At 36.3% G+C, this 27,039-nt stretch overlaps 1 protein-coding gene and 1 long non-coding RNA gene across 11 annotated transcripts in view; one reads left to right on the top strand and one right to left on the bottom strand.

Annotated features, from left to right (window-relative positions):
• The window catches only part of LOC138182067 (rap guanine nucleotide exchange factor 2), a 247,751-nt gene extending 224,612 nt beyond the window's left edge, over positions 1-23,139 (top strand). For 5 of the 10 annotated variants that reach the window (XM_069117599.1, XM_069117605.1, XM_069117597.1 and 2 more), the window contains 16 exons: positions 3,041-3,139; positions 7,445-7,657; positions 7,743-8,095; positions 8,175-8,636; positions 8,722-9,014; positions 9,089-9,392; positions 9,476-9,722; positions 9,796-10,106; positions 10,185-10,369; positions 10,443-10,654; positions 10,748-10,979; positions 11,042-11,356; positions 11,439-11,756; positions 12,906-13,022; positions 15,942-16,199; positions 19,157-23,139. In XM_069117599.1, the coding sequence (XP_068973700.1) occupies positions 3,041-3,139; positions 7,445-7,657; positions 7,743-8,095; positions 8,175-8,636; positions 8,722-9,014; positions 9,089-9,392; positions 9,476-9,722; positions 9,796-10,106; positions 10,185-10,369; positions 10,443-10,654; positions 10,748-10,979; positions 11,042-11,356; positions 11,439-11,756; positions 12,906-13,022; positions 15,942-16,199; positions 19,157-19,188 (3,951 nt within the window). In that variant the 3' untranslated portion in view covers positions 19,189-23,139. Of the gene's footprint in view, positions 1-3,040; positions 3,140-6,252; positions 6,560-7,444; positions 7,658-7,742; positions 8,096-8,174; positions 8,637-8,721; positions 9,015-9,088; positions 9,393-9,475; positions 9,723-9,795; positions 10,107-10,184; positions 10,370-10,442; positions 10,655-10,747; positions 10,980-11,041; positions 11,357-11,438; positions 11,757-12,905; positions 13,023-15,941; positions 16,200-19,156 lie in introns of those variants that run through there. The other 5 variants (XM_069117600.1, XM_069117598.1, XM_069117606.1 and 2 more) reach the window with 5 other exon arrangements.
• LOC138182070 (uncharacterized) lies at positions 3,124-3,870 on the bottom strand. The gene is made up of 3 exons (XR_011173686.1): positions 3,791-3,870; positions 3,269-3,384; positions 3,124-3,235 (listed from the first exon to the last, which is right to left on the bottom strand). It is a non-coding gene; the product is annotated as an uncharacterized LOC138182070 (long non-coding RNA).
• Positions 23,140-27,039: the final 3,900 nt, after the last annotated feature.

The following is a 27,039-nucleotide window of genomic DNA, read 5'->3' as shown; positions in this document are numbered from 1 at the left end:
CTGACAAATCTAACTTAATTAGTATGTTCAATAATTGATATTATTATTATATTGCATTCTTTATGTAAGTTCGAATATCTATAATAGTAACTTAAAGATAATATTTTCTATATGTGTGAATTCTACAGAACTGTATCTTAAACTGTATCTATTCGAGTATGTTAGGTATATATATGATTCTCATTAAACCATTCAGCTACTAAGCTTTTAAGCTAATCTTGCCGTTCTATTTTCTTTTTTTACACTCGTATCCAAAACAAGAAAGCAATAAAATGGAATAAAATCTTGTAGAAAAACTTTTCTGAGGAAATGTTTACGTAGGAAATAAGAATGTTTCATTTTTATGAATGAATATAAAACTTGATGTTGTTTGAAGATCATAGGTAAATAGCAATGTCATATTTCTTATCTTTCGTAGAAGAGCAATTTTAAAATTCAGCACATCGTCGACCAATCCAACATCAAAGCTATTACTATGCATTTGAATCCGTATACAAGATTCATTAAAAATATCTAGAATATTTGTATAAGCAAAAAGCATACAAGTTAAAGTACAACATTTATACAGACGAATTGTACGTAAGTAGAATAGAGTACTACAATATTCATAAAGGCGGGTAGTACATAATTAGTTGAAAAGTGATTAATTCCCATTATAAAATTATTATCGTAGCTGGCCTAAAATTTCTACACAGCATTGTGTATATGCAAAAGCATTCAGTCCAAAATTTCCGTAAATAATTTCTACAACGATTATTACATGTCAGTAGAAATCAATTAAAAGTTATAAATCACTGGAACCTACGCGCCAACGTTACGCGACGCATGTTGGTTTTACGCGTATACATATAACAGTGTAAACACACATGGATCTCGGTGATATGCATTTTCCAGCAACGGTTTGTAGGAAGGCGTTTCGTTAATTTCCGGTATGTCGAACAATATTTTTCGCGACATGCATGTCGCGTTTCGCATCGGCTATTCCCAATCGAATCAACGTATCGTCGACCGGTGGAAATTCAACTTTCATCCCGAAATTGGCTAAATGCTGTTTGCCTCTAACAATCGAGTCGCGAGGGAGCGGTTCTGTGAATGGCGAGTATAATCGGCGTATCTACCGGAAGTCCGGCCTACGGGTTCCGGCCCCGAGCCACACGCTCATCTCGTTGTCTCTCGGTGTTCTTTTTTTTCCCCCTTTTTTCTCCTCTCCTCTTCTCATTTTCCTTCTCTCTTCTGTTTTTCCTCCTTTTTTTATTTCATCGTGCGTATAGTGGTTGAACAACGAACGCTGTTGACCGAAAAAGAGGGGCACGAGCCTCCATGTAACTCGAGGGGGCGAGAGAAGTTGACGCAGCTGCAGAAGTCGCAGGTGGAACCGGATTAGATTATCAACGCCATTCCTGGGGACGACACGGCTGCTTTCGCGGAGGAGCTGTTTGTCATTCCAGAAATTCGAAACACGCTCCTACGTTGACGTTGCTCTCGAGCTTGCGTTCTATCGGTCGAATTTAGAGCGAAAATGGTAGTTTGATGAATGTTGACTGTAGAGGGAGGGATTAGACGAAGAAACTTTTTAATGGAAATTAAATCCCTTGTTTTCGGTGTAAACTTATGCATTGTTAAATACATGGCGTGAGATACGAGGGTAAAACGTTTCGTTAAAATATTTCTGCATTTTTAAGATATATGTGTGTACGTATAAGAATTACAGGGAAAAATGTGATAAGTACGATTTTATTGATTTTCCGAGTTTCATGTTATTTAGTGGTTAAAAAGATTGGGCTTAGCTTTTATATAATTAAAAAACGGAGAAATCTATTAGTTCTTTATTCGTGTTGAGACACTCTTAAGATAAATAAATTAAACCGTTACTTGCACTATTATTGATTATATTGTTATATGTATATAAAATATATATATGTCGGAGATGAAAGAACATCGGGATTTCCCGGCTGGAATGTTGGGAAAACCCCCAATACCCTAGTCCAGACTTTTATTATAGTTACACTTAAGTAATAAAAATAAGCAATAGTTCTAATGTTTCAATCTGGCTTTATGACGATGGGTTCGGGCTCGAAGTGACATAGCGGGTCACTAGACGTAGCCACGGTCACGGGAGGGACGTGTACCTGACAAAGGTATGGAATGATTATATGGCCCTCATTAAGAACAAAGATTGACCCGAGAAGTGGGGACAGGAGTATATAAGGGCAGTTTCATTTTGGATCGTTGGGCGCATTGCTGATTGAGTTATTGAGACAGTTATCCGCATCATTTAGTACGTTGGTAATCGTCATCCCGTGGACCGTGGATTCGTTATCACCACTCGTTGTCACCATCATCTTTACTCTATCTCTTGTAGTGTCCACATTCGTAACAATCAACATTAGCTACATCCGCTATGGTAAATTAAGTAAAGGATCATCGAACGCCCATAATTCCAATCCTTCTCCGACATATAATACAATTGGTTGCATAGAAAATAATATAAGGAAGAAATACCTCTAAAATATATTCATTCAAAAGCGTTGCTACAATTAGACAATTAAAAATCTTCTATAAAAATAGGACGCATATATTTTACTATTCCTCTCAAACGCCAGCAAACTTGCTGAATAAATCTACGAGACTCATCCTGATATGTATCCCCAAAGGAGATAGCTCTCACATCAAACAATTCCTATATTTTTAAGCTTCGGAAAGTGTGCCCACTGCAGGTTTGCGAAAGGTGAAAGGTTAACGCGAACCAGAAAATAGTATGCAGGTTGCGTTGTAAAAATGCAAATATGTTATCATGAAAATTAGAAGAAAGAATGAGGAAACTAATTGCAGACGTTCTTCATGATTTTAAAGACATCATTTGAAATACTAGTAAAATATTGAATATATTAAAATATGCATTATTTTGACAGTTATACCTTTAACTCTATTTTATATTAAAATACTCACGTTTATTTATAAAATAGCATTAAAATTGATAAAACTCATCCTCAGTTGCAATTATTTTTCTAATTATTTTTATCCTTTTTTTTGTTGGCAGATCGACTATCCAGAAGTGCATGGAGGAAGGATGCATCGACCACCGCACCCTCATCCCATAACCGACCATCGACAGGTCAACTTGGTCTTCGATGATACGGTAAAGATCTGTTTTCGAATTCTTTTTGCCCTCTTCTCAGATAGAAATTGCAAGAGTACGTTCAGGCAAATTTTAAAAAGGCATTCACGATCGCGTCTTTTTTTTTGACCCGAATTCCTGCGCTTGAACGATATTATCATAAATATATTGGTTAGAAATAGGCCAGACTCAGCGTTGGATAGATCCATCAGTTATTTCGAAATGACAGTCCATGACTAATTTCGACTGCACCAGCTGGTGAATGTCTTTTAAATGGATAGTAGGAAAAATTTATTATATAATGGAACTTTCAAGATCACGTTGTCCTGTCAAACTCATCACGAAAGAAGTATATATTTATTAAAAACAAGAGGAATTTTTCACAAGGTACTAAAGATTTAGGTACAAAGGACAAAAGTAAATTGGTCTTTTAATATTTGACAAACTGAGTAATTCATTCGTCGTGTAAAATGGATCTAACAATAAATACAAGTTAAAATAAAAAAAAATCAACAAAAATGTACCTATCATGTTTTTTCTGCGTGACGTTCAATTGCAAAGGTAGGCTTAGTTACGCCTTGTTTCACTTTAGCGCAATCGATAGCGTGGTATATTCGTATCTGATGCAGCTTGACAGAGACTCATGGCTGGTATCTATCGGTAAATCGGTACCTGATGCACTTTTGCTGATCATTTTCCTTGCAACGGTTCATGATCATTTGTCTTACGTCATCGGCGTGCAGATGGTTGAAAGAAAGTTTGATGTCGTCGATCCGTGACGTGTCGATGCGCCCACGCGTTCTCGATAATCGAAAACATAAGAGAGGAAGATGATGGAAAAATAAAAAAAAGTGGAGATCGTTAAAAGCGGCTAGTGGTGAAACTTTTAAAGTAATCTTTTTTCCTTCTTCATTGTACTATTCTACGCTTTCTCATGCATTTCGAATGCCCGCCTCCTCCCTCTTGAAGAAAAGTTTTATCAGTTCGTGAATTTTCTTATCTCCATAGAAACGTATATACGAAAAATTCACCAGGTTCCGAGGAGTAAACAGCGATCATCGTAAAGCGAGAAATGTTTTCCCGTGCTGAAAAGTGGAACGTAACGCAGGATGCGATTTATGGACGCGTTGTAGTTGGAGAAAATTTATTTTTTTTTCATCGCACGATGAATATTCGTTTTTTATATGCCTGTTATCGGTTTTGAAACTGCTATCATGCAGGATTTCTTTAATTTTGACGCAATTGGAATATTTCTTTTCCTTTTTATATTTTTTACGTATTCTGTTATTCCTTTGGAAATTGTTAAAATTTAGTTAGTAATTACGTATGATTTCCGAAATACTGTTAAACAATTTATTTCAGTTTTACATTTTCGAAATATAAAAAGGATTAATAGTAGATATATTTTATAGTATTTTGAATCATGTATTTGACAGTATATGTACAGAGTACTTTTGATATTTTATACGACAAAGTTAATATAACTAAGATTATTCCTTAACTACTACTGTGGGGTTCTTAAGTAACCCAGACGGTATAAACATTGTCATAATTTCACTCTCAAGGAACACATGATGCTTAACTGTCTTAATAAGCTCCAAGTAGGGTGAGCCTTATAATTCTAGCTTATAGATTCTGATTTTTATTTTTTATTACTTCACAACTTCACCACAGAGTCAACATATTTCTATTTCATTCTACAGAAAGTAATTTACATTATTTTGGAATAGAAATTTCTACCATAACTTCATTCAAATGTAGGTCTTCAATTTTGAATAAAATATTGTATTTTATGTATATGTTGATTTGAAAAGTAGTCACGAAAGTGGAATTTTAATTGCAACAGCGTTCGAAATTTTATTCGAAATAGAAGTATTTAAATTTTGATGTAGAGAAGATCGAACGAAGTTCCACTTTTCCTACGATTTTAATTGAAATAATATTCGAAATTTTATTCGAAGTACAACTATTTAAATTTCGCTTAAACAAGACCGAAGGAAGTTCCGCTTTCCCTCGCTAGAATTTTACCGGCACGCGGCGCTTCGGATCGAAAGTTCGTTAAGGCGCAACGCGTGCATGTAAGATGATCTACATTAAAGTGTCTTTCCCCTAAAGAGTCTGTGGAATGCACAATGCACATCGGTGGCGTGCACTGGTATGCCAGTGTCTGCTTGAGTAGGAAGAAACTGAATGGGAGAAGCAATTTGGAAAGTCTGTGGAGCAGGACAAAAGGAAAAGTGAGACATGGGCACGACATAACGGGTCGTATAAATCATCCGTCGGGTCGGCCAGTGGCCTTTAAGCAGTTACTATCCGCTGTGTTGGATGCTTTGAACAGACCGGTACTCTTTTCTCCCAGCATCCTCCTTCTCTCTCAATTGCTTACCGACTGACGATTGACCGACCGTCGACTCCTTAAGCTCGTTTCACTCGGCTTTTGAGTCTCTCGTCTCGTCTCAGTGTGAGGTTCATCTGATCACAGACGAAATTTTCCAAATCAACATATACATAAAATATAACCAAAATTCGATGTTTGGAAGAAATTTTCTCGAACAATTTTATGCAAGGTGCTTCGCGATGGCTGATTTGTTTATGGTGAATGATTATTTGGTACAATGTGACCGATGTAGATGTGCATTTATTCACATACAAAGAATTATTTTATGTGTAAAGTTCCATCTGATTACAGATGAAGTTTTAATTGATTCGTGGACTAATTCAATGTTTGGAAACAATCTCAAGTCTTCATCACGCCGTAAGTGGTGTTATTGAAGCCAACAAATTAGGTTATAGAATTGTATTCTGATTACTAATATAATAAAATAAACAAAGAAACCTTAGAGTATAAAACGAAGTACGGAACAATATATATGTTTATAGTGTCAATAGTCGACTAATAACGATGTGCAGCTAGAATGAATTGAAAAATTTAGTCGGACATTACGACATTTCATTGATAGGAGTGTTTTGTTAGTGTCACGGTCAGAAGCTACAGGTGGGCCCCCCAACGTGCGCCCCCCTATTGAGACGGACCTGAGGCTCGCTGCTCGGTCGGGTCACGTGACCCTACACTTTCGAAGGGAATGCCGGTGGCAGGAGAAAGGGTGGGGGAGGGACGAAAGGCAGTCCCGTGTCCGCTACTTCACTAAGCTGACGGCCCACGACACTGGGCACACCAGACGCGCCACGAGCTTCGTAAATGCACACAAAGAAGGTCACGTCGATCTGTGTGTATATACGGTCGCATATGCCATCGCGAATGAGAGGTGTGAGTTTCGTGAGTTCGATCGCATCGTGGACAACGAGCAAAAAGAGAATGTGGCCGGACGCTGCTCGTTCTTCTTCGCGTTGTTTCTCGTGATCTAAAACACGGAAGAGCATAGTGCCGAGCAAGTGCCATTAGTTAAGACGATAAGGATGGACGCCTTCGGCATGTACCAAGTGAGTCTGACGATCTCCCGCGGGCTCAAAATGGCCTTTGGTTTACACGTTTACTTTTCTCATTCTTCGGATTTCCTTGAAACGAGTGCACACCGTGGTCGATCATGGATGATCGTTGTTGATTATCGCCGGATGACAGATGTCACGATGTTTTTGTTTAGACATACGTACTTGTTATTTCTGTCTCTTTCTTCACCGTGCGTGTTTTCTCTGGTTGCTCGATGTTGCGTGCGTGATGTCATGTCTGGTAACCTAACCTAACTTAAGAGCAGAGCCTGTCCCTGTCCCCATCACGCCCATTCCTAGTACTATTCCGTAAACGAGTACCGCTCGTAGTACCTATGTTTTTATCCTACATGCTTCTTGATCCCGTTCTTTGCAGCTTCTTCCTGTCAATTGACAGATCGATGTCGATCCATGGATGATAGATTGCAGGTTATTTTATTCGTAGGTTCTTTTTTTCTTGTAAGGGAATTCGAACGATGCTGATATCTTCTCTTGAACTTGCACCGTGCTATTGTTTACAATCGTGATTACATCGGTACATCGCGACGAAGAATGCGTTGCTTTGTATTAACATCGTCCGGGACGCTACATTAATGTAAACACTTTAGTTTGCATATTTGAGAGTGTAGCAATAACAAAGCGAATATGTTGATCGTCTTTAATTAATGCGAAGGTATTACGGTGTACGTCATGTTTAACAGTAAATCGATGCAGCTATAAATATTTAGTATATAAGTTTATTAAGCATAAACATTTAATATTAAGTGATCTTTAGAACAATTCCTAATAAAACTGTGCAATAAAATGTAAGAATAAAGTGTAGTAGTAGTAAAGTGAACAAGTGTATAATTAATTCGATAATTTTGCTTTTTTGTACAGTTTTCTCAAGGCCTGACAGGCAGGCCAGAGCTGTATCAAAAGTCCAATAGAAGCAGCCATTCGAGTGACACAAGCTCAGCATACAGTGGTTCAGACACCATGACATCTGTACAAGGTTCATTAGATGCAGATGCAGACGATGTTGATCTTTCAGGTCTTGTTGAATCTATAGTAGACAGCGATGAAGAGGAAGATCTTGCAGAAAGCATGGATGTAAGTATACTCTTTCTTAAATGGTTGCTTAAATTATAAAATTAAAGAGTAGACTAACAAGAAATATTTTTACTTGCGTTTACAGAGCTTGACTGTCCGTGATCCAGTCAGAGAATGTTTAGAAAAAGATCCTATGGAAAGGACAGAAGATGATATAGAAACGCTCTTAGAATTCACACAACAACTAAAGGCTTTCACGAATATGACCTTGGCAGTAAGAAGAGCGCTGTGCGCTGTGATGGTGTTTGCAGTGGTTGAACGTGCTGGTATGATAGTTTTGAATGATGGAGAAGAATTAGATAGTTGGAGTGTGCTCATAAATGGTGCTGTAGAAATTGAGCATAGCAATGGAGAAATCGAACAGCTGCACCTTGGTGACAGTTTTGGAATTTTGCCCACTATGGAAAGACTTTTGCATAGAGGTGTAATGAGGACAAAGTGAGTTCTATGTTAGAAATTTTTTTTTGCCAGTAGTTATCAAATGAAAATTCCATTAACACATCTATTTCTTTTTCAGATGTGATGATTGCCAATTTGTATGTGTTACTCAGGCAGATTATTTTAGAATTCAACATCAAGGAGAAGAAAATACGAGGCGGCATGAAGAGAATGGGAGAGTGATTCTAGTAACAGAATTAAGGGGTGCTTTAGATGGCGGAGCACGCAGAGGTCATGTAGTTATCCGCGGAACTCCTGAACGTTTAATGTTACAACTTATCGAAGAAAACAGTATTACCGATCCCACTTATATAGAAGATTTCTTATTAACGCATCGAACATTTATCGATAGTCCTTTATTAGTTGCGAGTCAATTGTTAGAATGGTTTGATCAAGCACAAGTCAGAGATAGAGTTGCCCGTGTGGTACTTCTTTGGGTAAATAATCATTTTACTGATTTTGAAACTGATCCCGCCATGATGGAATTTTTGGAAGCATTTGAAGCCGGTTTGGAAAGAGAAAAAATGCTAGGACAACAAAGGTATACATCAATTTTGTTAAATTTATATTCGTTATAATAATTATTAAGCACTTAGAGTATTTAAAAATCCTTCAATAAATTTCAGATTATTAAACATTGCGTGTGCAGCAAAAGCAAGAACGCGGAATGTAACATTAGCAAGGCCTACAAGGGACGAGGTTTTGCATTTTAGTATTTTGGGCGGATATGAAAGAGGTTTCGGTATTTTTATTTCAAAAGTGGATAAAAAGTCAAAGGCTGAAGATGTTGGCTTGAAACGTGGTGATCAGATTTTAGAAGTAAATGGACAGAGTTTTGAGCACGTGAGTCACGCCAGGGCTCTTGAAATCTTAAGGGGATCTACTCATCTTAGTATAACTGTTAAATCAAACTTACTTGGTATGTTACATTTTGTAGAAACAATAATTTGTGGATTATATTTCCTTTATGCGAGCAATGAATTACTGTTGTAGCGTTTAAAGAAATGCTTCAGATGCCAGATGACTCGCCGAGGCCGCGGGGAAGAGCAAACAAACCTGAAATTTCAAGAATACAAACAGATCCACGCGCAAGGTTGTCCACGCATGTGGATCCGACAACTCCAGGAAATCCACTGAATCCTTTAGTAGGCGGTGTTCCACTGTTAATACCTGATTCTAATGTTTCTCCTTGTAAAGATGCTAAAAAAGAGCATAAAGGATTCATGACGCTTGGACCGAAAAAGAGATTTCAAAAAGCTCTTATAAAAATGAATATACTGCCAAAGAATACTATTAAGTAAGTTAAAAATATATCTGTCATTTTCTTTTTTTTTTCATTTTTTTCCCTTTTTCTAATTCAAGAAAATATATTTTACATAGGAGTGATTCATTTTACAGTGATGGTGTACATGTAGACGATCCTCTCGCACCCCCTCATACACCACCGGGAACAGGACTATCACAGACTACTAACCTTTATCATTCGAAAAGTAATCCTGACCTTACGTCGTTATATTGTTATGACGACTTAAGGGCGCCTGATTATCCAGAACACGTTTTGAAGGTTTATAAAGCCGATCAAACTTGTAAATATCTTCTTATTCACAAGGAAACAACGGCGCATGAGGTAGATATTTAAATCTTGGGAAACAATATGCATGATTAAAAGTTTCTATTTGTATGCTAATATATTATTTTAGGTGGTAATGTTAGCTCTCCAAGAATTTGGTATAACCGCTGCCGAAGGCAGTTCGAATTTCTCCTTGGCTGAAGTTAGCGTTGGAGAAGGAGGAATGATTAAACAACGCAGGTTACCTGATCAGTTGCAAAATCTTGCAGAAAGAATTGGCTTAAGTTCAAGGTATTATTTAAAAACTAACGGTATCTCGGAGACGTTCGTAGCAGATGAACAAGCGCCAGAACTTATACGCGAATCTCAGGTTCACTTCTTACAATTAAATGCCGTTGAAGTTGCAATTCAATTGACTTTACAAGATTTCAGTATATTCAGGTAAATTGATAATACTTTTAGTTTCTTTGCAAGTTATTTTTTGCGAAATGGAAATATTGACTTGTGTGCTATTATTAGACAAATAGAATCTACGGAATACGTGGATGATTTATTCGAATTGAAGAGTAGATATGGAGTGCCTATGCTCAGGCAGTTTGCAGAACTAGTCAACAGAGAAATGTTTTGGGTTGTGACAGAAGTTTGTTCTGAACACAATCTTGTTCGACGTAGTAAAATAATAAAACAATTTATAAAAATAGCCCGTGAGTTTTTATCCTCATCCATTGTAATTTTTTGTTACACGAGTATCCTAATATCTTTTTGTTTGCTAAACAGGACAATGTAAAGAATGCAAAAATTTCAATTCCATGTTTGCGATTGTGTCTGGCTTGGGTCATGGAGCTGTCTCAAGATTAAGAGCTTCTTGGGAGAAACTGCCAAGTAAATATCAAAGGCTATTTAGTGACCTACAAGAATTAATGGACCCGAGCCGTAACATGAGCAAATATCGACAATTAGTAGCATCTGAACAAACGCAACCTCCTATAGTAAGTTCTCATGTTACTTCTAACTATTAGTTACATACTTTGTTCTTTTTATTATGCAGTGGAATAACATGAAATGTTTCTATTTCTTTTCAGATTCCATTTTATCCAGTAGTAAAGAAGGATTTAACGTTCATACACCTTGGCAACGATTCCAGAGTGGAAGGTTTGGTAAATTTCGAAAAACTGAGGATGATAGCGAAAGAAGTGAGAACGTTAACGAACATGTGTTCTTCACCCTACGATCTATCAATAATGTTAGAAAGAGGTGGCCAGCCACCTAGTTCTGCCATGGTTGCGTTAAATCAAATGACTACTGGAAATCAAGGTAATCTAACTTTAGTATGTAGAAACAGAACCAGCAATGTGATGATTCGTTTTTACTAACAGTGTTGCAATGTCCAGGAGGACAAACGGCAACAGTAAAAAGGCGGAAAAAGTCTACCGCTGCACCAAACCCGAAGAAAATGTTCGAAGAGGCTCAAATGGTTCGAAGAGTGAAAGCGTACCTTGCCAACATGAAAGTAATAACTGATGAGGAACGATTACATGCTTTGTCTGTGGAATGCGAACCTCATGCAGGAACTGCCGCAGTAGCCGCAGCGGTACCTCTCAGTGCAAGCAGAGGAAGAAGGCATCCTTCGCCTACTTTGTCAACTACAAGTAGTGCTAGCAGCACCAGTGAAGGTAGAAAGAGTATACAAGGTAGGATATTTTTATCTTTCGTTTGAATTAATTATTATGTAATATTAATTATTATAAAATATTAACTATTGTGTATTTTCAGGTACAAAGTTTGGAGCTGCATCGCCACAAGCAGTACGGAAAATGTTAGCGCTTTCTGATCCCCACAAAACTCGTCCGTATCAACCGAAACATTGCCCACCAGCACTTCCAGTGCCTGGATTGGCATTGCATTCCAGCGGATTGGAGCCTAGTCCCGGTGCACCTAGGAGAGTAGGATCTGGTAGCCGAGTTCCTATGCATGAGAGATCCCATAGCGATACTCCTTCCAGTTTACCACCACCTGTCGATCTCAGTGCTGAAAGTAGTAGCGTAACCAGCTTGAGCAATCTTCAGCCGTTAAGAAAAACATTGACCAGTGGTAAGTTGATTAATTTCGACACATAAAATGGTTCGAAGCGAGATGCTGTCGATCACCGTTTAACATACATTGTATACACACATACAAAACATATATACACGTGAATACTTCAACAGTGTAAAGTTTTTTCTGTGTCTCTATACATATTGCTAGCTTTAGACGATGAATCATACGGTGCTTCTTTTTCTTTTTATTTTGAACATTGTTTCATTGCGACACACAAATACAGTAGACACATCTCGCGAAGTACCATTCAATGCACCTTTTCATTGCTCGTGACCGTACACACTGGTCAGGTCTCGCAAATTCTAAGAAACTATCTCATTTTATATGCACGCTGCACAGCCGTTTACGCAATTCATAAATGTGTTCCATGTTTATATTTAGCTTATCCATTTTACACGCATCTTGTACGCCGATTACCGTAGCTCGCGCTTCTTTTCGATCAATATTATCGTCCCGTGTTATACACACCACGGTCCTGATCCCAGGACGAAGCACGTCTAGCTTCAATTTAAATCACTCACCATGGGACATACGGACGCGTGAATCACATCCTTCAACGATTTAATCTCAATGCTATAGTCTATGTCTTTTTTAAATCACTTTTTATGAACAAACTTAAATAGACAGTAGTTTCAAATATTTTACTCTTAATACTTTCTTCAGTTTAAAAACTGACTGACAATTGTATTGTAGGAAATATAAATATTGCTCCTGGAAATAATCTCCTTCTGATAAATATCATTTTCCAGGATCTAATATTTTTCCAATTTTCATTTTTTTTCTTTCGGTAAAGATAATAATATGAATCTTAATTTTGTTAGAAGTAGCTAGTAGTCGCTTACAGAAGGACGATCTCTGGTAGGCGTGCATCGAAAAACAAATGCTGTGCCAGCGCAACTTTTAATCGCGGTCAAGTCGACATTTTTGTAGGCGTCAAACTGACGTTTGTTGGCTCTGATTTTTTCAAGTGAGAAAGCAAGAGAGAAAGAGAAAGAAAGAGCGAACGAGTGATATACGGATTACACGCGTTCAATGAAACGCGATTAATATTTGTTAGATAATTAGCAGTTAGCGGGCGCATCGGGGCGAGAAATGGGCTATAGAATGTGTAGTGATAGAAGTGTCTTGGGGACGTGTGCGTAGGTTCGGTGACGAGCAGTGACAGTGGTCACAGTACACAGCTGGACAGCCACAGCGGAAGCAGCGTAGAAGCTGGTGGTAGTCCACCGCCACCTCAAAGACGGCACTCCGCCATGCAAGGTACGTAAACTTGAACCAAAAGAGATCAAATAACTCCACAAGCTCGTGCTCATTACCTCTCTTGTTCCCTTTTTTTTGCCCGTTCCGTAGACCGTAGTTTAGAAGGTAGAACCAAAGAAAGAATCTGGAGTGGTCCAACGAGATGAAGTTGCCTTTCCCATTTTTCTTTTATTTACTTATTTTATTTTTTATTTTTTATTTAAAACGTCGTCGTGTTATGGACGACCCGTGTATATCGTGTATGTCGTTGATTGACACAGTAACTGCGTGAAAGTTCGTTTCGTGATACGGTTGGGTGTTGAGTCTATGAGTCTCTGTTTTTCTTATTTTTCTGTTGTAATCGCAAAAGTGATCGTACAGAAAAAATATTTGTTCTTTTTTTCTAGTAGTGTGTGACGTATCGTTAGATATTTTTGGTAGTTAGTAAACAGAGAATGATTCGTTTTTTGAAAACGTGTGATACCTGTTGTACGTCTCTTGATGACTATACGAGTAACCTTCGTGTAATTATCACATCTATTTCTCATTTTTTATTTTTTTCCTCTCTTTTTTTTTGTTCTCGTTTAATACTAAAAGTAATCGAAATGTTTTCTCATTACAGTTTGCCGTTTCACACAGTCGTAGTCCGTTTACTCCTCCGAATCATTCGTTTCACTGTCCGGGTCACGATTAGATTCTAACGTTGAAAAGAAAACGTATGTCCCATGGCCACTCATCTTCATTCTCTCTCGTCTATGGTAGTTAAGAAAAAAATCTCCGTGCAATTTAAGCTACAGCATATATACGTTACATTATGTGTATATTACGTACATACACTCTTTTTACCGTACCTATCCGGTACTTTATTTATTTATCGTTTAGCCGAGCGTTGCGCCGATAACGTAGGTAAACGTGCTTTATAGCCGCTTCTATCCCGGGAGTTCCAATTGCTTTCAGTACATTTATCGCTTGAAGCTTTTTCACAGAGACTCGCTTCTTTACGCAGGGGCATTATTCACGCATACACGCATACGTTGATATTTATATAACGACACATCGACCCAATTTTTGCGATCTTTCCACTCGCGGCACTCACTCTAGGAATCTTCCTTCATGTTCAATGAGAGGGACGTCAACAAGCTTATATTTTATTTATTCTTTCGAATAAATATTGTATACTTGTTCTTAATTATAAAAGATCTTTGCGATTTTTATCGCTCGTCTCATTTATCTACATCAAGAGAAAAAGATACACAAAGCAAAAATGAAAAAGAGAAGGGGAAAAAGTACCACCAGATGTTAAACCGGTGTGTCATTGTACATTTTGTAAAGAAACATTTCGTATGTGACCTGTGTGTGGTGCAGGGTCTGTTTTGAGAGGTGGTGCACCTCCGTTCCCTCACGCGGTAGCAGTGTTACCTCCGCTTCCTGCCAACCACAATCAGAATCACAACCACAATCATCATCACCACCACCACCACCACCATCATCACCACCAACATTATTACGATCATCACCATCACCAACCCCAAAATCCTCAAGGTGAGTCCGCGATTGTCGTCTTGCCTGTCTTGAGTTTCTCTCCTTGCAACTGGGCTGAATCTTCTCTCTCTGTTTTCATAGTACTCTCTGTTCGACTCTATCTATGATTGCGTTGCTTCCGGATCATCCGTAGTGTTATGCATGGCGTAGTAAGATAGTATTAATTAATACATCTCTGGTGAATGGATATCTGTAGAACGATGAATAAAATATGAAACTCGACTAATCGTTCGAACATAGAAAAAAAGATGAGTAGACATTGGTAAATGGGAGTTCTGTACCAACCGGAAGCAACGCGTTAGGCTCGAGGCATTCATTGATAACGTATACAGCGATGCATTGGCTTAATCTGTATTAATCGCTTGCTCGAAGGGTTGGCGTGTGCACGCTAATAATCACGTGAGTATCGTTGCCTGTTGTACACATGTGTATGCAGGTTGTGCGTGCGTATAGAAAATGGTATGCGTTGCATCGACAGTGTGTGACTGTTTTTATTGTGTTGTCGCGTTTCCTCGGGATTAACGGAGAACCGAGGCTTCTTTTCAGGATATATATTAACTGGTTTTCTGTGCTTTCCTTTTCTTGGGTTCTGATCTAGCGGTGAATAACGAGCGTGTTGTACAGTTTCCTCGTATATGTATATAGCTCGTTTCTTTCGAGCTCCGTTCTGAACGAGCACGACGAGTCTGTTTTATGTTTTCTTTTTTTCTTTTTAATCAAAAAATATGAATTCGTCTTGTTTTTATATTTGTTACAATGTATGCAATACATACGTAAAAAGGGGGACAAATTTAAGACGAGGACGCAATAAGGAGAGAAAGAATTCTTGAATAAAATATTTACATAAATATATTAATGTATCATATTATTTAGTCGCACCAAGTACAGTCAACTAGATGATCAAAAATTGTAGAATCTACATTTTATTATTCTTTTAATATTTTAATGATACAGTATATTTAAAAAATTATATTTTATTAAAAATAAATAAGAATTATATTTGTATGTACAGTAAGAAATTTTTCACAGGCTTTAGTTACTGTCAATTATTGAATCCTATACAATTGCAGAAATTGTTTCATCCTATATTATAACGAGTACTTCACCTTGTATATTTCACGTATTTTAACGCATTACACGCATTCTGTGAATTTTTGTATTCCCGTGTTTCCGATAAATGCATAAAAATCCGCAGTTTAACTATTAGCGATGTCCATAAAAAGTACCTACCACTTTTCATATTTTTCGAGTCTTCGTACGAGTCATGTTCGTTCAGAATTGCAAATGGCGATGGATTACATGGCGGTAAAAAGGATAAGGGAAGAGAGCGGTTGTTGAACAGCAGAAGGAGATGCAGGGATGTGAGAGATCGAGAGAAAGAGAGTCGAGGGTTTTCAGGTACTACGGGATTAGGAGTAGGCGTGGGTCTTGGAGTACCGGCGGCGCTTCCCCCTCCAGGAGCTGGAACGACGATTATGACGACCATGACGACCATGACTACCATGACGTCGATGACGACGATGCGTCCAGGAATTGGTAGTACACAGTGCCGTCAACCGCCTGCTTACAAAGTTGCAGCGCAGATGGCAAGGTTGCACAGGCTTGGCCGTGCTCACAGCCACGAGGGTGTTACCTACAGGAACGACCATGAAGATGGTACAAAAGCAAACACAATCGCTATACCTAAAATACAATCTACTCTACCTACCACAGTTTTTTCTTTAGACGTATTATCATATATGTCTATACTTTTTACGAATTGATATACTTTTCCGTCCTCGAGGCTTGTTCTCCTTAACACTATCGATATCATAGCGATGGGATTGATATGGAATAAGTTATAGCGATCACAATTAGTCGTTAGTCTATTAAATTATGAAAATAGTTTTATAAATAATGTTAGATAGTGTTGGCTTTAGATAGAGTGATTTTCGAACATTGATGTGAAATTATTGGAATGTGATATGAAATGATAAACTGCTGTTACAGCAGAGGTATGCGTAACTTCCTTGTTAAGATTAAAATAGGATTCAGAGGAACGAATAAGGTTGTGCTTACGTAATGAATAATAGGGTAGAGTGAGCGGAATAGTAATTAATTTTTTTTTAGAAGAATGAGAATTTTTGTAAATACTTGTACATAAAGAACTTTCGTGTATAGAGATCAGGATTCCTTTATGAAATGATTCTTAGAGTGTAAAGATATAAAAAGGGATAAATGTACTTTTTTTAAATATATTACGTCCTTCAAAGGATATTAAGATATAAAGAGATGTGAAATAATAGCTTTAAAGTTTTCTTTAGATTTAAGATGTAATTTATAAACATGAGAAATGAGAAGATAAGTCTTAAATACTGTCGATAATATGAACATTTAAATAACGAGAGAAGCGAAAGAATCGAACAAGATTATCAAGGAATATTGATCAGTCCCACCCTTGACTATCGATAATGCACGGAAAAAACTGTTAATTATAGTCTTTAATTTTGTTCGCATTTCGCTTATTTGCCGCGTAATATTTTTAAAACTTTTTGCTGCATTTTCGTTTTATCCTTTCAGACATGGTACATTTATATCAGTCTTTTATCGCGTAATTATTTGTCTTTCATTGAATTCGAGTTTCTTAATTCATTATTATTAATAATATAGCATTTATTAATAATAAAATTTCTTCAGAAATTATTAACTTTTAAATTTCTAAATCCAAATAAGATACATAATATCCTAAATGTCAGTAAAAATTATAGCCTGTTATCATGTCTGAAAACTATCAAATGCACTCAAACTCAAATAAACTGTAATCGTTCAAATTGTTCGCGACTGCCACACTTTGTTCAGTAACATTTTTCACCGTAATGATCAACGAATCTACGTGACGTAGAATATCACGATGAATTCAATAACGATTACTTCTTCCAACTCTGAAACACTTGAATAGTAGCACAGAAAGCTCTAGTTCCTGCAAAATACCGTATAACATTATCGAACAGTCATGGAATCTTCTTTTTTTCCAATGGATGAGTTATGCAATGAACACTAAGTACTTACACACCGTTCTCTATCTACCTTTAAGCTATTTCTATCGATTAAGTATTTACAATGTATGTATAAACACACGCACACACATACACAAAAGTCTACGGACGATTCTCAATCGTTATTGTTTGTTATTCGATGTACATGTTAATTATTTATCTAATTTATCTTCTCATCGACGATCGCATCTGAACTTGTAAATAATGAACACATATCCGCATATGTTTCACTTGTACATTTTTAATGCAAAGTGCCTGTGTAACCACGCGTTTTCTGTGTGCATAACTTATAACTTCGTGTTTTATATTTTCCTTTCAGTATTTCGATTTTTTTTCTTTCTTTTTTACTGAAATTTATTTTAACCTTAGAATTATTCAACGCGTACTCATTGTGTTTATGCATAATAGAAATCTGCATTTCGATGAGCGAAAAATTCGTTGCATATTATAGCAAATTGTAATTGTATCGATGTATTTTTCATGCACTTGCTGTTTTTCTTTTTTTCTTTTTTTTTGGAAGCTTGTTGCAAGCAGATGGTACGATTTTCGATTTCGATACTTTATGTTTCATCTTTGCATATTGTATAGTTTCGTATTCCACCCTCCGTGTCGAGGCATGACAGCATGCTTGCGTCCAATTTTCTTTCTTTTTTGTTCTTATTTGCACGTCACGTCACGTCACTCCACGATCCCTTTTGTTTCGACCGATTTGATTTCTTTCGATACATAGAATTTGTTACATTTTACAGAGTCGCAATTTTATAGCTGGTTTCTTTAAAGGAATTCGATGATAATTCAATAGATGTATTCTTTGTTTCTCTTTTTCCACCAAGAGACTTGCTACTTTGGCGAATATGACTTTACTCTTTAGTTCATTCGTGGAATGTATATTAGAATCTCTTATTTTATCTTCTTATTTGATTTATGTTCTATTTAAGTTCTTTCTCTTGTTAAATCGCGTTGTGCTAATTTTTTTTCGAAACTGTAGTTTCTGTACTGAAATCTGTTGCTATGCATTAGTAGGTTTTATTTTATGCATTCTTTAGCTGTCAACTAGTTGTTGGTAAGAGAATTATAAAATAATAGAGCTAGAAAAATAGATGAAAGAATTTGTAGTAATGTAACAAAGTGTATTTGAATTTCTAAGTTAGTAAATTAATATAGATTATTCTGTGTATAGGCAATTAGTTAGATCACTTTACATTGCTTCAATTCATAGTATTCGTAGTACATCTTTCTAGAAATTTAATAAATGAAAATCCAGAAATTACAGTTTCAGAAAAAAAGTATAATACGAGTTTCAAGTAACTAGCATAAAAATTTGTCTTCTTTTTTACAATTATCATTATTACATTATACTTTGACATAGTATTAAATTACATCCTAACAGGGAAACCGTAACAAATTATAAACTCCAACATCGATTAAAAATTCTGAAAATATATAGATATCAGTGTCAAAATTGAAAAATTCAGCCAACGTAGACAAGTCACTCGAGCATATTCCATCGAAATATTACTTTATGACTCTAAAAGAGCAAAAGAAATGATCATTAAAGGAAACGTTACAATTTTTCAGACGACGAAGACGCACAAGTATCAGCGGTTTAAAATGGTCCACGACGCCTGTAAAGAGTTCCCGGTCATCATTATGCTTCAGTTCCTCAACAGATTGTCATTTCCCGCGACTAGAAGAGGAACAGTTTCGTCGTCAACTTACGTGCCACGTGTTAAACGATTCCCTATTAAAAAAGGAATCCGAAACAATTTCTCGAACTTTGCACCCGCTTTCAAAGTCTCTCTGAATATATAAGACAAGAAATTTTTGAAGTATTTGCTCCAATAACAACGGGGTGCATAGACGAAAAATGAAACTGATCGACACACGCGCACAGTGCTTTCGATTCAGATATTTCGAGAGCCCTCACACCAGTTTAAGGAAATACTTTGGAGAAGAACGCGCATCGAGAAAGGGGAAGAAGCGCTAGTCTTCCAGAATTATTAAGAAAAAGAAAAGGAAAATAACGAGATACAAAAAGAAGAAAAGTTGAGAATCTCACGAGCTGCGCCCGTCGGGATACTACGAGAGCACCAATCATGAAAGAAAGGACATATATATATATATACACACACGAGGATATATGAAACGTATTACAAGATCAAAGACAAGAAAAGACAAAACGAAGAACGACATAGAATACGTTTGTATCAGACTGATGATATGTTGTCCGATACAAAGGTGCCACGTCAAGTTTCACGTAGCGGCTACTCAGAGAGAGAAAGAGAGACTAGGCGCGAGAAATTACGGTCATAAGTAATAATTCTCTATAAATGTGTAATAAATCGAGTCCAAAGATGTTATATATACCGCGTAATCGTCGCAGGGAGTACGAATGACGGCGTGTCCTGTATTATATTACTTTTTAGGCTAACCCTCGAACGCCCAGAGTAGCTTAAGTATACGTCTTTTGGTGTACATAGCGTGTAGCGTTTAATGTAGCATATAATTCAGCAAGAATGACGTATGCGTGAATGTGTTTATTGCATGTACGCGTGTTTGGTCGAGAGATAGGAAATTCAGTGTGCAAAAAAGCGAATCAAACCAGATACATATGCAAATTTAACGTTTGTCATTCTTCTATTTCTTTTATTTTTTTTTCTTTTTCTTTTTTTAACATATCCTTCTTTGATGTCTATCGAATGTGGATTCGATTGTATCGTATGCAATCTCTGTCGATGCTCAGATTTTTAGAATTTCGATAATTTCAAGCTACGTATTATTTGTGTTTTTACATTTTTTTTAAAGGCAGATAATTGTGACAAGCTTTCGAGTAATCATTCATTTTTATTTTTTCGCTTGTTGTATACAGTATGAATGTTATTCGCGTGTCACGAAAGCAGAAATTTATTGTATCGATGGCGTTTAAGGGGAGACCTGATTTTACGGCTTCGATGTGTATGTGTACGGAGTTTTATCGTTGACGCGATCATAAGTACAAAGTATTTTTCGAGGGACTAACGAGAAAAAGCGAGTCTGTTGCGAGAGGGTGTGTTGTACGAAGATGTATATGTGTATCGTTCCTGGGCTTTTGAAATTCATTTTTAAAGCGTTTATCCGTGATGTACGAGTATGCTTATAGCGCTCGTAGCGTTGTTCCAGCGTTTAATATTATCTAGCGCGAGTGCAGGTTCAGTAGGAACGCGAGGAAGGAAGAAAAATCAATCAAGAGTAAAAATTAAAAGTAAAAAGATCGTGCTTGAGGAGTTTGGGTGATAGAAAGGGAGAGAAAGCGAGAGAGCGAATGCAAGTCTGAACGAAAGAAAGAAAGGAAACAAATATAACAACAAGGTATTAAGCGTTTCAGGAAGGAAATTGAGAGAGGATATAATAATCGATATGCATCGCGTATGCTCAACTTATTTTTACCGAGGTAATTAATTATTAATCGAAAACGAATTTTAGATCTGCTGTAACTTATATTTCTCGACCTTCTCGAATTCGATCTATCGTTATCGAAGAATAATATTACGGAGCACCGAAGCGCATTCGTCGATAACTAATATTTTCCGAAATTTTATCAGTATCACGGTACTTTTAGTTTTATATATAAAAAAACAAATATATATTATAAATATATAAATATATCTATATGTATAATCCGCGCCGTGCGAGAAGAGCGTATTAAAACGAAAGAGAACGAAGCAGCAAGATCGCCTCTTTTAAAGCCTCTGTCTCAGGGGAAGAGAGAAGAAATAGATTCCCAAAAGCGAAAGAGAAGACCGCTAAAAGATAAATATCATCGCGCATCTCGTCGACAGGCCGAGACTAATAATTGTTATATCGATAATTCGCCAAGACAATTAAATATTCGAGCTAAAATACCAGTGATTTGTGCAAACAAAAAATTCTGCGATCTAAAAAGTTCGTTCTCGCGCAAGGCTCGAGAACTATCTATGTCGATGATATCGAACATACGAAAACGCGGTTGTATTAGGGCAGAGAGGGCCTAATTTCGAAGGCATCTCCTTTCGCGATGAACGATCTGTCAAAATGCTCGTGCAAAGCGAGCAGCAGTCTCGAGGATTAACACGGTGCTTCCCTTTTTTCTTTTCTCTCTATTGAGCCCTGAAACGCTCGAAATTCTTGGAAAAATTCTTGAAAAAAGCTCATTCTTGAGGCTTTCGAGCGTGTCGTATATCGACATTCCACGTTGTTGCGTCCCATCGTGAATCATACCCGACACAAATACTTTCCATACGCGACAGACTATTCTCAATGTGTTAATATTGACCAGACCTGTTTTGGAAAACACAAAAGACACTAGCAGATTGTTGAACACCGTGCTGATCCTCGCCACGTTCGATCCGCGCGAACAAATCAAGTCGACCCATAGGACGATCGATAAATCCATGTTAGTCGCTGGGTTTCGCGCGGATCCTGCGGTAACGGCGACATTTACTGCATATTCATATTAATATCTCTTTGTACATATCCTTTAATGACTTTTAAATATTATTAATTAATCGAACGTTCTCGAAGGAAGTGTTTGATAATGGCGAGCGTTGTGTCCAGCAGCATTTAAAATATCGATCAGAAGGTTCTTCGTAACTCGAGCGTAGAAGGAACAAACGAACGAAACAGGCAGGAAAACGATGCTATTTCCGTTCCCTTTTCTTTTCCATCCGAGCTTTTTATCGTAATATCGATCATGTTTTGTGTTTTGTTTTACAAACTTTTCCCCGAAACGATCTTCCTGCTCGTGAATTTTCCTTTCTCCTGTTCGTTTTTCTTTTTGCATCTTTGGCGGTTCAAGGATACGCGGTTCATTCCAAGGAGCATTTACGCCTCACCGATTATTTCAATTTTCGCGATTTCGTTTCTCTTTATGAATTTTTCAATTTGCGCTTCATTTCCCCGCGAAATTCAAATTTAACAAATCGATGAATGAAATCGGCAAATTACTAATGACTTTTGTCATATGACGTAATGTAATTTGATTAAAAAAGCATTCTTATTAAATTTGAAAATGAATTGAACTTCGTGGTTGGAGATGGAAGCGAGATAAGCGAAAAAGTTGTAAGAAATGAGCGAAATCGTTCAAATGAGAGTAATACGATGAGCCACAGGCGATTATTAAGTTTTCACTAGTCTTGAATTGCCGAAGCTCGAGTTCTCCTTCTTCCTTTAATTTTAAACGAAACGATCCACCTTGTCGTAGAGTTTGTGTAATGCGCGCATGCAAGTATGTTTATGGAGAAAGAAAGAGAGAGAGAGAGAGAGAGCGAGAAAGAGTGTCAGAACATGTAGAAAAAGCCTTTAAACTGTCTTCTTCCACGAACTTCGCCCTCCTTTTACCCCTCGATGACTTCTTTTACTTTTTATTTAATGCCCCTTGCCCTCCCCCGTTCTCTTCTGTTGTTTTTAATTATTTATATTAACTCGAGAATGGAGCGACTGCGCGTCGCGGTTGGCAGTAAGAGCAACAAGGAAAACAGAGAAAAAAGATGCGATCTTTTGTATTTAATTTGTTTAATAAAAAAATCATGGATCATAGTACAACAGCCCCGAGTGCGTTTTTGGTTTCGTGGATGGAAATCAAAGCTCTTTCCTCGTTTATTTCTTTTCGTCTTCATTTTTTAATCCGAACATGCGTCGAAATGCCTTTAATCCTTCATTTAGTCCTCTGATCCGTTGTTCAGTTCCTCGCGGCGAATATAACCGAGGATAAAACGAAAACTAACACTTAGAAGCTGTTGATCAAGAAAATTACACTAATACTATCGTGAATGAAATTTCACCCCTGGCTCGGCACATTTTTGGTTATTTTCAAAAATGACAAAGTCAAGCAAATGCAATCGACGGGGTCGCAGCAATAATTTAAATTGTATTTGTTGGAAGAGAGAGTAAACTATAGGTTTCATACTCGAGTTTCTCTCATATTCAGAAATATAAAAGTTTATAACTAGAAATACTAGTCGACTGTGAATTTATAGCGCGTCTCAAAAAATTAGTTTCTGTTGGTTTACTGAAATTACTGGAAAATGGAGCTGCCTCCTTATTGCAACAGTTTGAACGTTATCCTTATTGTATGTAATAAAAAAGTAGAAAATGTATCGTTTGCAATTATTAATATAAGACAAAACTCTGAGTAATGTTGAATATAACGTACGATTAATATATTATGAAAAAACAAAATTTGTACACAAAGTGAAATTTCGCTCATGGTAGCCTTTAAGGGTTAAAAATGGGACAAAACAAGTACAAAAGGAACGATAGAGAAATAATAGGCGAACAACCAAATTAAAAGAGAAAAAGAGCGAAAAGGAAAAGAGAAAATTAGAAGAGCAAAAAAAAGGAAGTTGGAGTTGAAAAGTGAAAAAAGTCTTTCGTCATCGAATGGCTCATCTAATATGGCTTTTTGTAGATAATAAGAGGCGCGTGAAACGCGCCAATGCTTCCGCGATTTTTCACTTGTTTTCCTCTTTCGACCGATCTCTGTGTACGGTATATATTTATTGACGAAAACGACCGTACAAAATCGAGAGAAAGCATCGAATTTTTCCATGAACGCCACTGAGTTTCGGTTTAGAAGCTTATTTCGATGTGAACGAGAGGATGTTGAACCAAATTTCCACGATGTACGGTCAAGACACACGCGCAACTAGCGAGGCGACGACCACTGTAATCGTTTCGATTCTTTGCTCTATAAGGTGAAAGCGTTTTAACTCTTTATTTGGTGACTGATTGAAACGATCGAGGATAATTTGGTTAACTATCGGACAAATTACTTAACAAAGTTTATTGTTTGTTTTATGTTTGGTACTATTTTAAAAATAAAATATGATTTCTCAATGTCCAGTTAAAAAGAGTTTTTGTTTATTTTATTGATATTTAGTAGTTTCTTGATATCAGGCTGAGACAACAATTTAATTAAGCCTTTGCCAAACTTCTTATTTATATATTTAAGTATCACTTTGTATGCTTATTGCTGGAACAATATTTATGGACACACATTTTTTTAAGGAAATCACTGAAGAAATTGAATCAAAATGGAAATTCCTTTCATTTATCAGATATCATAATAGGTTACTTTCAATATTTTATATATTTTTTCAGAAATACATCAATATTCGTTATCTAGACATTGTTATTTTGCTATCATTGAGTCGTCGTTGTATAATTCATTTATGGTAATTCTTAATTTCTTCGTTAAAATAGAGAGGCAAAGAAAAAATGAGACTTTTGGGTTGATTTTGGATAGACTATTAGAATTCATATATTCATTATCGTACGTAGTTTCTAATTGAAAGTAAAAGAAAAGGTGAGGAAAAACGGGGTACAAAATTATGATTTATTATAGCTCTGAGTATTGTACTTCTTACGAAACATATCTAAAATTCATAAACGAAGAAAGGAAGGTTGTGTATTTTTATTAGAAAGAGAAATGAATCGAAACAAAAAATGGAACGGTGGCCAAATAAAGAGTTAGAAGATCGTATTTTTATAAGGTTTGTTACGAAATAGAACGATAAGCTGGAAATATCGAAGGTCAATGAGAGGGTATCGTATATAAAAGGAGAATCCGTGGGAACGAAACTGGTGGTGATACTACTGCTACTATTTTGTACGATATGATGTTTTTGTATATCTGTCTACCGTATGTATAAGAACGAAGTTTACCGATTATTAAAATAGATGGTTCAAATTGTATCGAACACGTATTAAACGATTTGTAGCGTGATGGACACAAAACTCCGGCTGTATTTACGATGAGTCACACATAGATGTTGTTCCCATTAATGTACACCTGTAAAATCCCTATCGAACAATATACGAGCTACTAAAGGATTGATAAAGGCTACTTTGTAATTCATTTACGTGCGACGTCTCTTTGATTAAATATTAAAATAATAAACATTAATTGGAATTATTAAATCTTATTTTTATAAAATAGCAATTTTCATTCGAAGTCTTCGAATCTTCTTTATACGTATCGTTGCTCCGATTTTCTGGATCTTTACTTTGCGTCTATTAGACTTTAATTTCAATTATCAGATTTGTACCTTTTAGATATCAGATTTTGTTCATGGAAAAAGAGACTTTGATATCCTTAGTACCGAGCAATTGAAATTATCGCAGCCTGCTAACAAATGGAGCTACTAGATCTTATTTATAGATATTATTTATATTAGTTTTAATTATCAGATTTTGTTCGTGGAAAAGGACACTTTGTATCTTTAGTATCGAACAATTGAAATTATCCCAGTCTTCTAAAAAATGGAGCTAAATCTAATTTATAGCGGTACAGAGAAAGCTCTACATCCGATATATTCGTCGAAATTTATAGCTGAATTTTTGCTTATTTTTACCCGAATAATTTGCAAAATTAATGTCGATGGTATTATGTTACGTTATTCAAATCGTTGTAGCTGGTTTGATTAGATTCTGCGATTGCAAATGCAAAATTGCAGGTTGTTTCCAGGATCGATATGTGGCATTGACGACCACCTGTTGCTTTAGGCAGGAACGAACTGACAGCCAAGGGTTAACGAAGTCAGCTGTACGTAAAATTGCGACTCGAATGCATCGTCTTTAAAATGTTACTTCCTTTGTAGAACATCAGTTCTACAACAGCAAGTATGTGAAGGTTACGAATCGATGCTTCACAGAGTTATATCGATTGCTTCAGAAAATTAACACGAAGACAATTTTAAAAGCGATCTTTAAAGAGATTTTTCGACAAACTTTGTAGAGTTCTAATCTCCTTATCCTAATACGAAATTAAGTAACAAATTTGTTAGTGAAGTTTTACTTGAAACGCAAAAATACGTTCAATTTTCTATATCAGAAGATTGATTATAAAATTCTAGTTAACAAATAGTATTGTTGGCATTATCGTAATACGGAGATTACGATTGATACTATTTTATAAATTGTACAATTTTTTGTACATGTTTTTTCACTTATGGAATCTGTGAAAGATCGATTACTTGATAAAACAGTAATTTCGGTCGATAAGATTATTTGTCTACTTTGTTTCGAGCCGGCTAAGTTTTATGCAAAATCTACTTGGCGTTCGCTACAACGTTATTAAAACTACAGCTGTCGACCTATAACATTTTACAAGAAGTATGCTACATAATTGAGCTGTTCTAAAGTTATACCTTTAATCAACTCCATAAATCACAGAGCAGACAAAAATGACGATATTACAAACATTATTGCATTTAAATAATTATGTTATTAAGATAACTACAATCATAGAAGTAAGTTTTTGTCATTTGTCATTTTGTACAAAGTTATTTGTTTTATCATTTTTCTAGAATTCGAACAGTAATTATCCAACTAAGTAATGAAATTGAAAAATTTATAAAATTAAAGTTGATTAGATTTTCCCCAATTAGTGTAAAGTTTAGAAGAATACTCAACCGTTTGCTGTACGCAGTAACCAATGAGTACAC

Source organism: Bombus flavifrons, chromosome 7, assembly GCF_040668555.2.
Source record: "Bombus flavifrons isolate JBK064 chromosome 7, iyBomFlav1_principal, whole genome shotgun sequence".
NCBI lineage: Eukaryota > Metazoa > Arthropoda > Insecta > Hymenoptera > Apidae > Bombus > Bombus flavifrons.
This window is presented reverse-complemented; position numbering and strand designations above follow the sequence as displayed.